Raw genomic sequence first — 12,424 nt, forward strand, 5'->3', positions numbered from 1 at the left:
ACACAGTATCATCGTGTCTGGGCCAGACAAACCAGTGACATGAGCAGGGTGCCGACCGCCAAATCCATGCAGTGATGACGTCCATCACCGGGGACGTTCACTTGGACCAGGCGTAGCACTGGATCGATACACGCTGTGCTTACTCTGTAAACTAAATGCCATGGCTTCAGTTTAATACCTACGATCAAATATGATTTGAATTGCGAGAACAACGTTCCTGACATTGACAGCGGCTCCTCTGTCAGGCACTGCGATGAGGCCGCAGCACCGTGCGTGACACAGTTCCTCTGACTATTCATATCCTCCACGCTATTTTAGACGTCAATTCTCACATTCGTTCTACCGAGCTGCAGTTTAAGTGTTGTATTTACTTCTCCTTGGGAGAGGGCTCCCCTGCCGGCCGAATGAAATACACTGCAAAGCATCTTCACGCGGTAATAGCTGGTTTCAGGGGAGGTAATCGTTTTTCATGGTTCACTTCGTGAGTTCAGAGATCTGCCCCTTTTTATGGTAGTAATTGCTGTTAGATTGCCAAAGGGCTTTGCTTGTATTTATATGAGGAAGAACGCCAGTTTGATATAACTCCAAGGTGTTTCTGGGCGAACTCTCGGGGAGGAAACTAAGCTATTACTGGCTAAATTGGATTTTGCTAAATTTGTTTTTTTAATCAATTCAGACTTTACGAAATGATGTGGTTGGTATCCATAATGGCACATTTGCAAATATGACACATCCAGGTCTGACACAGGGAACTGTAAACAGACCAAAAAAGTATATCTGTCATTAGATCGCTTATGAAGCTTCATTGTCGAAGTGTTTTATACATGAACGTATTGATGGTATTATTCCTTTCATTGTGCATATAACTACGGAAGCCTTTTAGGGACATTTATTTATTTTTTTCTTGAAATTGTAAGATACTAAGTTGAAATTTCAAGACGCTATGTTGAAATTTCATCTTAGTATCTTGAAATTTCAAAAAGCAAAAACAAACAAGAACAAATGACCCTAAAAGGTTTCCATATATAATTCCGAAGCCAGTATCAAGAAAATCACATTCGCCTCTAACAACACACACTATACGACTCCTTCCGCAATTAAAACAGAACACGTTACCCACTAAAACAATACGCAATATATCCGTCAAAAACACCATCCAATCAACACCAATTTGCCCACAGACTGAAGATTGTCTTCATCAATCAACACAGAAGACAACCCCCTCTCAAACCAATGAAGTTAATCTTCATTAAATATCTCACAACAGGTCGCACATCACACACACATACTCCATGGACACTCTGATGAAGCAAGCATCCCTGATACTAGCACCCACTCTGCTGCAGGACAGTGGGATTCATCCGGTGGCACAACCCAGGTGGACCTGTGTCAGGACCTGCTTCAGAACCTGTGTCAGGACCTGTGTCAGGACCTGTGTAAGGACCTGTGTCAGGACATGCTTCAGGACATGCTTCAGAGTAAGCAAAACACCATGCTACTGTGCATTCTTCAGACCATGATCACTTGAACTGCATTTGTGTTCGTGTGTGTGTTTGTACAGGGGCGGTCGGGTAGCCTAGTGGTTAAAGCGTTCGTTCGTCACGCCGAAGACCCGGGTTCGATTCCCCATATGGGTACAATGTGTGAAGCCCATTTCAAGTGTCCCCTTCCGCGATATTGCTGGAATATTACTAAAAGCTGCGTAAAACCAAATTATCTCACTCATCGCTCTGTTTCTCACTCACTCACTCACTCACTCACTGTGTTTCTACATATGTTTCACCTTGGGATCTAGACGTTCCATGAGTGTGTGGTTTATCTCAGATCATCTTGATAAAGCAATGTACGGTCTGCAACGTCAGTGCTTGAGCTCCAAATATGTGCAAAAACAGACGCAGTCCTTTAACCATTTCCTCAAAGCTCCGCAGATCTACCACCATGCACTGCCAGACCAATGAATGGAACCACCACGTTTCACAATGACCTCACAGATGACCTTGACCTTTGGCAGCCATACCTTCACATGTCACGTTGTAAATACGTGCAAATATAAGGTTTCCTTACTGTAGAGTAAACCATGAACTGACAACAATGTAACCATGTTTTACAAGAATGCTGAATGCTGACCTTTGACTATTTTGATCAATTCGATTTTCAAAGCAGCGCCACATTCTGAAGAGGGTATCTTCAAAGTTTAATGACAAAATCTTTATTATTGATGTTTTAGAGAAAGTGAAACTACAATATTTTAGTGATATTTTCTTCGACCTTCTCATTGCATGTACCAATGTGGAACTAGTCGATTGTAGGATATGCTCTAATGTCAATAATCTTTGTGTCATATTCAAGAGCCAGTACGATACTTCTTCTCAAAATGTGACCTTGACCTTTGACATAATGTAATTGACAATTGTTTCGGAATGATTTGTTAATAAGCATATAAACCTGGCTGTAAAGGTAACCATACCTCACAAATGGACCACCAAATGTTACAAAAGAATTAACGCTGACCCTGATCTTAACGAAAACCTTTTCAAAGCCTGGCACTCAACGTAGAAAAGGTTTAATGGCCAATGCAATAATACATTTTGAGAAAGATTGTGTTTCTTTTATCTCGTGACATTGCTCTTTGAACTAACTTGTAACGACATTGCCTGACGCCATTTGGAAGAAAATGGAACGACAGGAAAGTCCACGGAAAATTAATCTTTAGAATAACCACAGGCAGAGGCGACGGTTAAAGTTTGGGAAAACCTGAAACATAACAGCCTACCCTACTTGCTGCTTGTCCTTACATTTATTTGTTTGTTTGTTGTTTAACGCCACACTCAGCAATATTCCAGCTATATGACGGCGGTTTCTTTCATTTCAAAATAAAAATACACGAATTGAAGGACGAGGATATTAACATGTCAATCACAGATTCGTGTGTTGGGCGCCAGCAGAGATCCGGCACAGATGGCACAAACTCGCTTTTATACACAATGTTGTAATATATCGCTTAAATACGTCAATAGGTATATACAATATAATGTAAATACAGCGCTAGTACGCTTCATATATACACTTAAAAGGTGAATAGAGCGCTTATATGGTTCCGTATATACAGATTAATTGTGATTATATCGCAACAACGATATCCATTTGTACAGATCGAAGATACGGATATTGTTCCCGCCCTTCCATGTACGCACACCACTAGTGACTGTTACCACATGCATTCATCCCAATGGCATCCGCATCACATTCCTAGTGATGGCAACCATGGCAGTCTTAGTGACGGCAACCATGAAACAGTCCTAGTGATGACAACCGTATGACACAGTCCTAGTGGTGACAACCGTATGACACAGCCCTAGTGACGGCAACCGTATCACCGTCCTAGTGATGGCAACCATGACAGTCCCAGTGATGACAACCATGACAGTCCTAGTGACGGCAACCATGAAACAATCCTAGTCATGGCAACCGTATGACATAGTTCCAGTGATGACAACCATATGACACAGTCCTAGTCATGGCAACCTCTACACAGTCCTAGTGACGGCAACCGTATCACCGTCCTAGTGATGGCAACCGTATGACACAGTCCTCGTGATGACAACCATGACACAGTCCTAGTCATGGCAACCATGACACAGTCCTAGCGATGTCAACCACGACACAGTCCTAGTCATGGCAACGACACAGTCCTAGTCATGGCAACCATGACACAGTCCTAGTGATGGCAACCATGACACAGTCCTAGTGATGGCAACCATGGCACAGTCCTCGTGATGACAACCATGACACAGTCCTAGTGATGTCAACCACGACACAGTCCTAGTCATGGCAACCATGACACAGTCCTAGTGATGGCAACCATGACACAGTCCTAGTGATGGGAACCACGACACAGTACTAGTGATGCCAACTAGGACACAGTCCTAGTCATGGCAACCATGACACAGTCCTAGACATGGCAACCATGAAACAGTCCTAGTCATGGCATCCATGACACAGTCCTAGTCATGGCAACCATGACACAGTCCTAGTCATGGCAACCATGACACAGTCCTAGTCATGGCAACCACCTCTGTCCTAGTGATGGCAACCATGACAGTCGTACTGATGGCAGCCGTCACTGTCCTAGTGACGGCAACCATATAACAACCATGGCACTTTCCTGGTGATTGCAACCATGATACTTTCCCTTATGATGGGAACCATATCACAGTCCTAGTGATGGCAACCATGACACAGTCCCAGTGAGGCAACCCCTGTGGCACCACAGACTTCCACTACTTTGTGTTGCATTTCTTCACAGGTCAATCACATATTTCCACCATCCTGTGTTGTAGTCCTCACAGATCAAAAAACAGATTTTTACCATCCTGTACTGTAGTCCTGACAGATCAAACACAGATTTTTACCATCCTGTACTGTAGTCCTTACAGGTCAAACAATGATTGCCACCATCCTGTTTTGAAGTTATCACAGGTCAAACACTGATTTCCACCATCCGGTTTTGAAGTTATCACAGGTCAAACACTGATTTCCACCATCCTGTGTTGAAGTCTTCACCGGTCAAACACAGCTTCTCAAAAAGCCTAAAGTGGTTATAATGAGGAGCTACTGGTGAAACCTCCTTATGCTCTTCACATATCTCACAGTTGTCCAAACCGAGGACGCCTTTTGAGCATTGAATTACTGATGACTGTATCCATCATCAATGATAAATGTATCTCTGAGTTCTCAACCCAGACTTCATCCCTGAGGACTTTTCTCCACATTTCTGTCAGCCGTACATATTAATCCACACACCCAATGGCTCCTGTGCGTTGGGTAATTAAATCTCGATAAATACCAGGTACCACAGGGGAACACTTGCAAGATCTCAGGTTTCTCAATCAAGGCGTTGACTTTTCAAATAAGGCAGAATTAACCCAAAGTTTTCAGGAATACATCAACAAAGTTCATCCCAAGTTTCAAGGAATACACGAACCAGTTCAGCCAGTTTCCAGGAATATGCCAACGGATTCAACCAGTTCCCAAGAATACACCCTGAGTTTCCTGGAATACACCAACCAGTTCAACCAGTTCCTAGGAATACACCAACCAGTTTCAAGGAAAACACCTAACAGTTCAACCAGTTTCCAGGAATACACCTCGAGTTTCCTGGAATACACCAACCAGTTCAACCAGTTTCCAGGAATACGCCCCCAGTTTCGAGGAATATACCAACCAGTTCAACCAGTTGCCAGGAATACACCAACCAGTTCAACTAGTTCCCAAGAACACACCACCCAGTTTCCAGGAATACACCATCACAGTTACCCTAGTTGCCAGCAATTCACTAACACAGTTCACCCACAGTTTCCAGGAATTCACCCACATTTTTCAGGAATACACCAACAGAACTTACCTATAGTTTCCGGGAATACACAACACAGTTCCCCCATAAATCACCCCACTGCTACAGTCTACTTGTGCATCTAGAAAATAGCATATTTTCCTCTCCAGCGTCAGTTTTCCTCAGTATAAGAGGTGTTGTTTCAACTAATGTATTGGTCTCTTGGTACTCCGCTTGATTTTCCTTCATCCTTACCAGTTCAGCTAGTTCCCAGGAATACATCAACCAGTTTCCAAGAAAAACACAAAACAGTTCAACCAGTTTTCAGGAATACACCTCGAGTTTCCTGGAATACACCAACCAGTTCAACCAGTCCCTAGGAATACACCAACCAGTTTGCAGGAATACACCTCGAGTTTCCTGGAATACACCAACCAGTTCAACCAGTTCCCAGGAATACACCAACCAGTTTCCAGGAATACACCAAACAGTTCAGCCAGTTCCCAGGAATACACCAACCAGTTTCTAGGAATACACCAACCAGTTCAAAAAGTTTCCAGGAATACACCCCAGTTTCCAGGAATATACCAACCAGTTCAACCAGTTTCCAGGAATATACCAACCAGTTCAACCAATTTCCAGGAAAACATCAACCAGTTCCCAGGAATATACCAACCAGTTCAACCAGTTGCCAGGAATACACCAACCAGTTCAACCAGTTCCCAGGAATAAATAAACCAGCTTTCAGGAATACACCATCACAGTTCACCTAGTTGCCAGCAATTCACTAACACAGTTCACCCACAGTTTCCAGGAATTCACCCACATTTTTCAGGAATACACCAACAGAATTTACCTATAGTTTTCGGGAATACACAACACAGTTCCCCCATAAATCACCCCACTGCTACAGTCTACTTGTGCATCTAGAAAATAGCATATTTTCCTCTCCAGTGTCAGTTTTCCTCAATATGAGAGGTGTTGTTTCAACTGTTGCATTCGTCTTTTGGTACTCCGCTGGATTTTCCTTCATCTCCTCATCTTCAGAACCCACAGTAAACTTGAGCCTCCGCCGCCTGGACGAGGACCTGCGCAGCAACTCCGCACTGCTGGGGCCCGAGAAAAGTCCGTGTGGGTGAAGAAAGGAGGGAATCTGATTATTTACAGTGGTGCCATTGGGCAGTGTCGCCTTCTCTGGGGCCCCCGGGGAACCCTGCTCCCGGAAGGGGCTGTTTGGCTCCTTGTAGTGGACTCCCACCAGACGTCTGTAGGACCCCGCGGACGACAATGGGGTCGTGTCGAGAGGAGCGAGCTGCTTAAACCGGTGGTGGCGCTTCTCCTCATCCTCCCCCGTCAACCAGAACGTCCTCATCTCGCCCTTGCCCTGAAACAAGCACCAAGTTATACTGCTGCCAAGACGGACGAGAGACCCGGTGTGGGATTACAACACGGAACCGGTTCGGAGCTTTTCCTGAATCCCCCAAGCCTTCCCACTGAAAGCATGTGTCATGTACCCACTTTAATAGAGTTCACCAAATCAGCGCCTCTCACCAATATATCGCAATATTCATCTGTGACGCCTAACGTTGTCTTTTGCGGTACATATTTAAAACAATAGCCTCATACCCCAGCTACTTTAATATCAAGTTATAAGCACTTTGGGTTTAATTACAACACTGTGGAACGACAAGCCAAACGGAACCAATTTCAAACAGAAAGTAGCATGCATCTAGCTATCACAAGAACACAGATATAATAATACAATTATGCACTTTCGATCTAGCGATTTTGACCTTCAAGTTAAGCTATGAGCTGTCTGAAAATTTCAAATCGCATGCACAGGTTGTGTTAAAAATGTACAACACCGTAGTATGCCTATTCGTGTAGCTCTTCATGTGGCCTGGTGGAAAGACTGCTTATGCGCGGACGGAGAGCTGGAACTGTGTTGATCTCATGTATGTCTGAGCTGGAAACTCCGCTCAGCTTTATGTTTGTGACGTCAGAGAAGGTATTCTGTTCATTGTGTAATACTATTCAGAAATAGTGATGGCGATGTCGCTCTCCATACCCCACGAGCTACTTCACTGGGGGCGTCACGGTTTCAAAACCTTATCCGTCAACGTTTCCCATCATAAAAATATGTGAGAAGCAATTGACCTGCATTTGCATGTGTTTGTGACGGGTACAACCAATGGGACAGGATACGCTCACCTTTTCGCGAACACCTGGCATCACTATTTGATAGTGATTCACACATACATGCTCACGATAATGTCGGAATCGCAAGTCGACTCTGTTTTTAGACGATATCGATTTCGTATGAATATTGAAAGGGTTTTATCGCAATTAGTCACTTTTGTGAAATCCATGGGTACGGGCGTGGTATTGACAACCTTAGTATCATAATCAGGAGGAACCTGGAATTCCAGTCCACGGTAACAGGGTTCTGGCACGCCAACGGGAAGCAACTCTGCACAGCGAACTGGGGATTTAAGCTTTTATGCCTGATTTACTGCTGGATAAAACCCACATCTGTTACCTGATACTGACACTGAATCACGCCATGCTGATATCAGTCTTCTTCGTGTTTCAACTTGATCGTTATGATGGAGCAGCGCAACCGAGGCCATATCTCTTGCCCTCGTATTGTAACGTAATATCTGCTCTGGGGTTGCTTAGTGTGTTTGATCAAACAGAAGCAAAGATTTATATGACCTGGATGACGGCTGCGACCACTGCATCATCAGCAGCACCAACATCACAGCAACCCTGGAGTAGCTACTTTCTTCTGGTGGTGTACTCGATTGCTTCAGTTATATATCATGCTTTTTGACAGGTCTACAGACAGCGAAACTCCAGTATAAATATCATGATTTTTGCCACGTCTACTGACGGTGTAGCCACCATTGTCTTTAGTATATCATGCTTTTTGCCACGTCTACTGACGGTGTAGCCACCATTGACTTTTGTATATCATGCTTTTTGCCACGTCTACTGACGGTGTAGCCTCAATTGTCTTTAGTATGTCATGCTTTTTGCCACGTCTACTGACGGAGTAGCCTCCATTGTCTTTAGTATATCACGTTATGTGTCACATGGTAGAGCAGTAACTGAATGTTGGAAAAGATATAGCACCCCGCTGTCGCAGTAGTGACACGTTAACGTCATCTCAACGCCGCAACCTGACAGCTGCCCCCCGACATGAGGTTATTAGGAAATTTCAAGGGGCTGGAACTACTGCGTCGCAACATCGCTAATTTTATTTTATAGTTCTGCAACTGGGAGATAAATATTATGTCAGTTCGTATTTAATCCATTAAATATAATGACTTAACGTAACGTGGTCACCTTCAGTGTGATAAAGCCTCTGTCTTCGATTGTATAGCCACCTATTTTGTGGAGGAGCTCTGCACATTGACGCGAGCAGTGAATCTTCAATGCTGAAACATAAAGTAAACATCAGTGTCGCGGATAACTTCGAGAATATAAATGGGATGTCTGTGCGCAATCTACCATTTAACCAACCAGCTGTTCGGATCTAGTTTTAAATTAGTTATTAATTGAAGAACACATGGAATATGGGTTTGTCTCGTGTCCCTTGTGTGTCTGTCACAGAGGGTGCTTGTAGTGGGTCAGGGTGACACGGCGGTAGCGGGGGCAGGGGTGAAGCTGGGACATCCAATCTATGCAGTGCTTGTCTGTCGACTATAAAGATTCCTTTACGAAAGTCATAAAGTTTCCTTCACAATCCATCCTTGTTCTGGTAAACGAGCGACGGATTGTGATAAATCAAACAAGACACGAGAAGGGATAATGAATACTGTGAGGGGGAGAAGAAAGGGAAGGGGGGGGGGGGGGGGGAGAGAGAAAAAGGGAGGAGGAGAGGGAAGGAAAGGGGGAAGGAGAGGAACAAATATAGAGGGTGAGGAAAGAAGGAGGAGTGAGGAGAATGGGGATATAAGAAAACGAGAAAAAAGGAGAAGCAAACGGACGGGGAAGAGAAGAGGAGAGAGATGAGGAGAAGGAGGAGGAGCGGGGCATGACGATGATTTAAATTTGGACAAATAAAACAAAATGGAAGCGACAAAATATCTTATAGGTATACATGCTACAAATGCAAACTATTGGAGGCGCGGGAAGTACATGACATGTGCATTAGAGAGTCTTGGATGGACACAAATTCTTCAGTATAATACTGGTGTTTAAATAAATGTTTCCATACTATCTGACAGAGTGTCGTGGTACAGTAGTCTTTCCTTCCGTCACTGAACGTTCACGACCTTCCTGCCTTGTGCACGACGTATCGCCCTGCATGTCACGGTAAGCACACGGTTCCCCTACGTACTGAACACTAGCTGGGTGTGGGACAAAGGGATACAGACAAGTTGCCATCAATATTCATCAGATTAATTGCCCCACATAACTTTACACATCCGTTCCTTTGACTCGATGTGAGAGAACTTCATAAGCAGATCTGTTCATCTCTGCCAATAACCGTTATTGATTGGCAAGCTTTAGATGAAAATGAAATAATTAAGGCAAACACTCACGTTCCCCGTTGGACTCCATTCTGGACGCAGTGTTGACAGTGTCCCCGAATAGACAGTAGCGGGGCATCTTCAGGCCCACCACCCCAGCCACGCAGGGACCGGAGTGAAGGCCAATCCGCAACTTCAGGGTGTCTGGCCGGTGCTTCATGCGGAACTTCTTGATGGCCTCGAGAAGATGGAGCGACATGGAGGCGATCTCTCCGGCGTGGCTGTCGTTCCTGTTGGGGAGCCCACTGACCACCATGTAAGCGTCACCGATAGTCTCCACCTTGTAAACGTCGTAGTACTCGATGGTGGCGTCAAACAACGTGTACAGGTCGTTGAGGAGGTCGATCACCTGGAGAGACGACAGTTGACGTGAGATACCCACTGACATATCAGAAGAACGGTTACATTGGAACATGTGTCAGGAAACATGAACCTAGAACACATGCAACAGGCAAACATAAACAGGCGAAATGAACTCAATGTTAACTCATTGTGGGTTAAGGATAAACGGGGCAATTAGTGTCGAGTGGGGATCAGCTCAGGCAACTGTCTGTTAATACTCGACTGAGTAGTGACGGCTTGGCCAGTAGTGTGTTTACAACAACACTGACTGCTACTCTATTTATGAAGTCATATTTATAATATAAATAGAATTTGGAAAAAATGTTAATAATAAAAAACGCGAAAATATAATTACAATATTATGTTTCTGAAACATCTACTGCTATCCTAATATAGTATTAGCGATGTAATAATCTGTACCCTCTCTTGTAATAATAACTTAAGATATAATACATAGTTATAAATACATTATATGTATATATTATAGACATTGATATTATTAGATAGTTTTTTTCCCTTCAGTTATTGTTTGTTTGGTATGGTGATTTATCTAAATTTTTAAATGATTCATATTTATCATTCCCCACCTACCCCGTCTTCGAAATACATCAACTGTGAAGTAGACGTTAAACTCCCAAAATTCAAGTCAGTTCAATATAAAATGGCTCAGGGTACTAATGAAATGTATCTAGATACCAGGTTTTGCTACTTAAAGGATTCTACTTATCAGATACAAAATATTGATAATTATATAGTGACCGCCCCGGAACCAAAGGAAAGTATCTACATAATATTTTTCAAAACTATGTATTTAAAACAACCTTTTTTACTTACGTATCAACTATGAAATGGTTTATCGACATTATATCGTATGCGTCTGAATATAGTCAGTATGTTACCAGAAGGTATGCTGCGAGATTTCTTCAACACGTTCCCTGCTTAGGGGAGGGGAGATCTTCAACGTATTGGTCGAGTCTCCAATTAACTCCCTACAGCATGCAACTTACTCATATCTTTTTGTAGAAAAACCAAGAAAAAAACATGACGAATTTAAAGATACTAAACATATAATGCTACTTTAAATACAGGTCAGCGAACGACCTAGATGGAGAAAGGGCAGCCTCGAAGGAATCTAGACTGCCAATAAAGTCAGATTGAGTGAGTTAATTTGGTTTCATGCAGTTTTTACAATATTCCAGCAATATCACGGCAAGTGTACCAGAAATGGGCTTCAACGATTGTACTCAGATGGTAAATCTACCTTCAGTTTGGCAACAGAAGGCCGTTTCAAGGACTTGGCTTCACTATCACCACCCGAACCAGGCGGAACAATCGTTGCGGCGCCCCGGGGTAACTGACTTCCATGTTAAGAGTCGAGGAAAAGAATAATTTATATAGATGACTTCTGATGAAAAACATTGCATTACTCTGCTGGCAGCTGATGTGCACAAAAACCAGCGTGACACGCGTTCAGTTTAACTCAACCTCGCCAGCCTCCTGTAGGAAGTAATCTCATTAAGATCGCGAACTCGCCGCCAAACCAGAGCAAACGTTTTTATCATTGTGAACTCGAAACGGAATTATCACCTACAACAACTGTAAAACTGGACAGCTAGATTTTAGAGATTTCCGCGAAGCAGGTTATATTATGAATTAAAACTAGCTCGTTAAAAAAAAAGGTTATATCATGAATGTTAAGATTAAAGGTAGTTCGTTACAAATAGTTTATATAAAAAATGTTAGGATTAAAGCTAGCTCGTTACAAACAGTTTATATCATGAATGTTATGATTAAAGCTAGCTCGTTACAAACAGTTAATATAAAAATGTTAGGATTAAAGCTAGTATACTATGAGCGATGGAACTGAAAGGGTGTATCGTGATATGTGTCGCACTCCATATCTCGGATGCATCGCGTTACGTGTCGCACTCTAAATCTCGGATGCATCGTGTTACGTGTCGCACTCCAAATCTCGGATGCATCGTGTTACGTGTCGCACTCCAAATCTCGGATACATCGTGTTACGTGTCGCACTCCAAATCTCGGATGTATCGTGTTACGTGTCGCAGTCCACATCTCGGATACATCGTGTTACGTGTCGCACTCCAAATCTCGAATGTATCGTGTTACGTGTCGCACTCCAAATCTCGGATGCATCGTGTTACGTGTCGCACTCCAAATCTCGGATATATCGTGTTACGTGTCGCACTCC

At 43.4% G+C, this 12,424-nt stretch overlaps 1 protein-coding gene across 3 annotated transcripts in view; it reads right to left on the minus strand.

Annotated features, from left to right (window-relative positions):
- Positions 1-2,548: 2,548 nt before the first annotated feature.
- LOC124150448 (speract receptor-like) overlaps positions 2,549-12,424 on the minus strand; it is a 149,486-nt gene continuing 139,610 nt past the window's right edge. For 2 of the 3 annotated variants that reach the window (XM_048400798.1, XM_048400797.1), the window contains 3 exons: positions 9,883-10,219; positions 8,681-8,772; positions 2,549-6,716 (listed from right to left, as the gene is read on the minus strand). In XM_048400798.1, the coding sequence (XP_048256755.1) occupies positions 6,240-6,716; positions 8,681-8,772; positions 9,883-10,219 (906 nt within the window). In that variant the 3' untranslated portion in view covers positions 2,549-6,239. The remainder of the gene's footprint in view (positions 6,717-8,680; positions 8,773-9,882; positions 10,220-12,424) is intronic. The other variant, XR_007222519.1, reaches the window with a different exon arrangement.

Source organism: Haliotis rufescens, unplaced genomic scaffold (genome assembly GCF_023055435.1).
Source record: "Haliotis rufescens isolate VD_foot unplaced genomic scaffold, xgHalRufe1.0.p SCAF_20, whole genome shotgun sequence".
Classification (NCBI taxonomy): domain Eukaryota; kingdom Metazoa; phylum Mollusca; class Gastropoda; order Lepetellida; family Haliotidae; genus Haliotis; species Haliotis rufescens.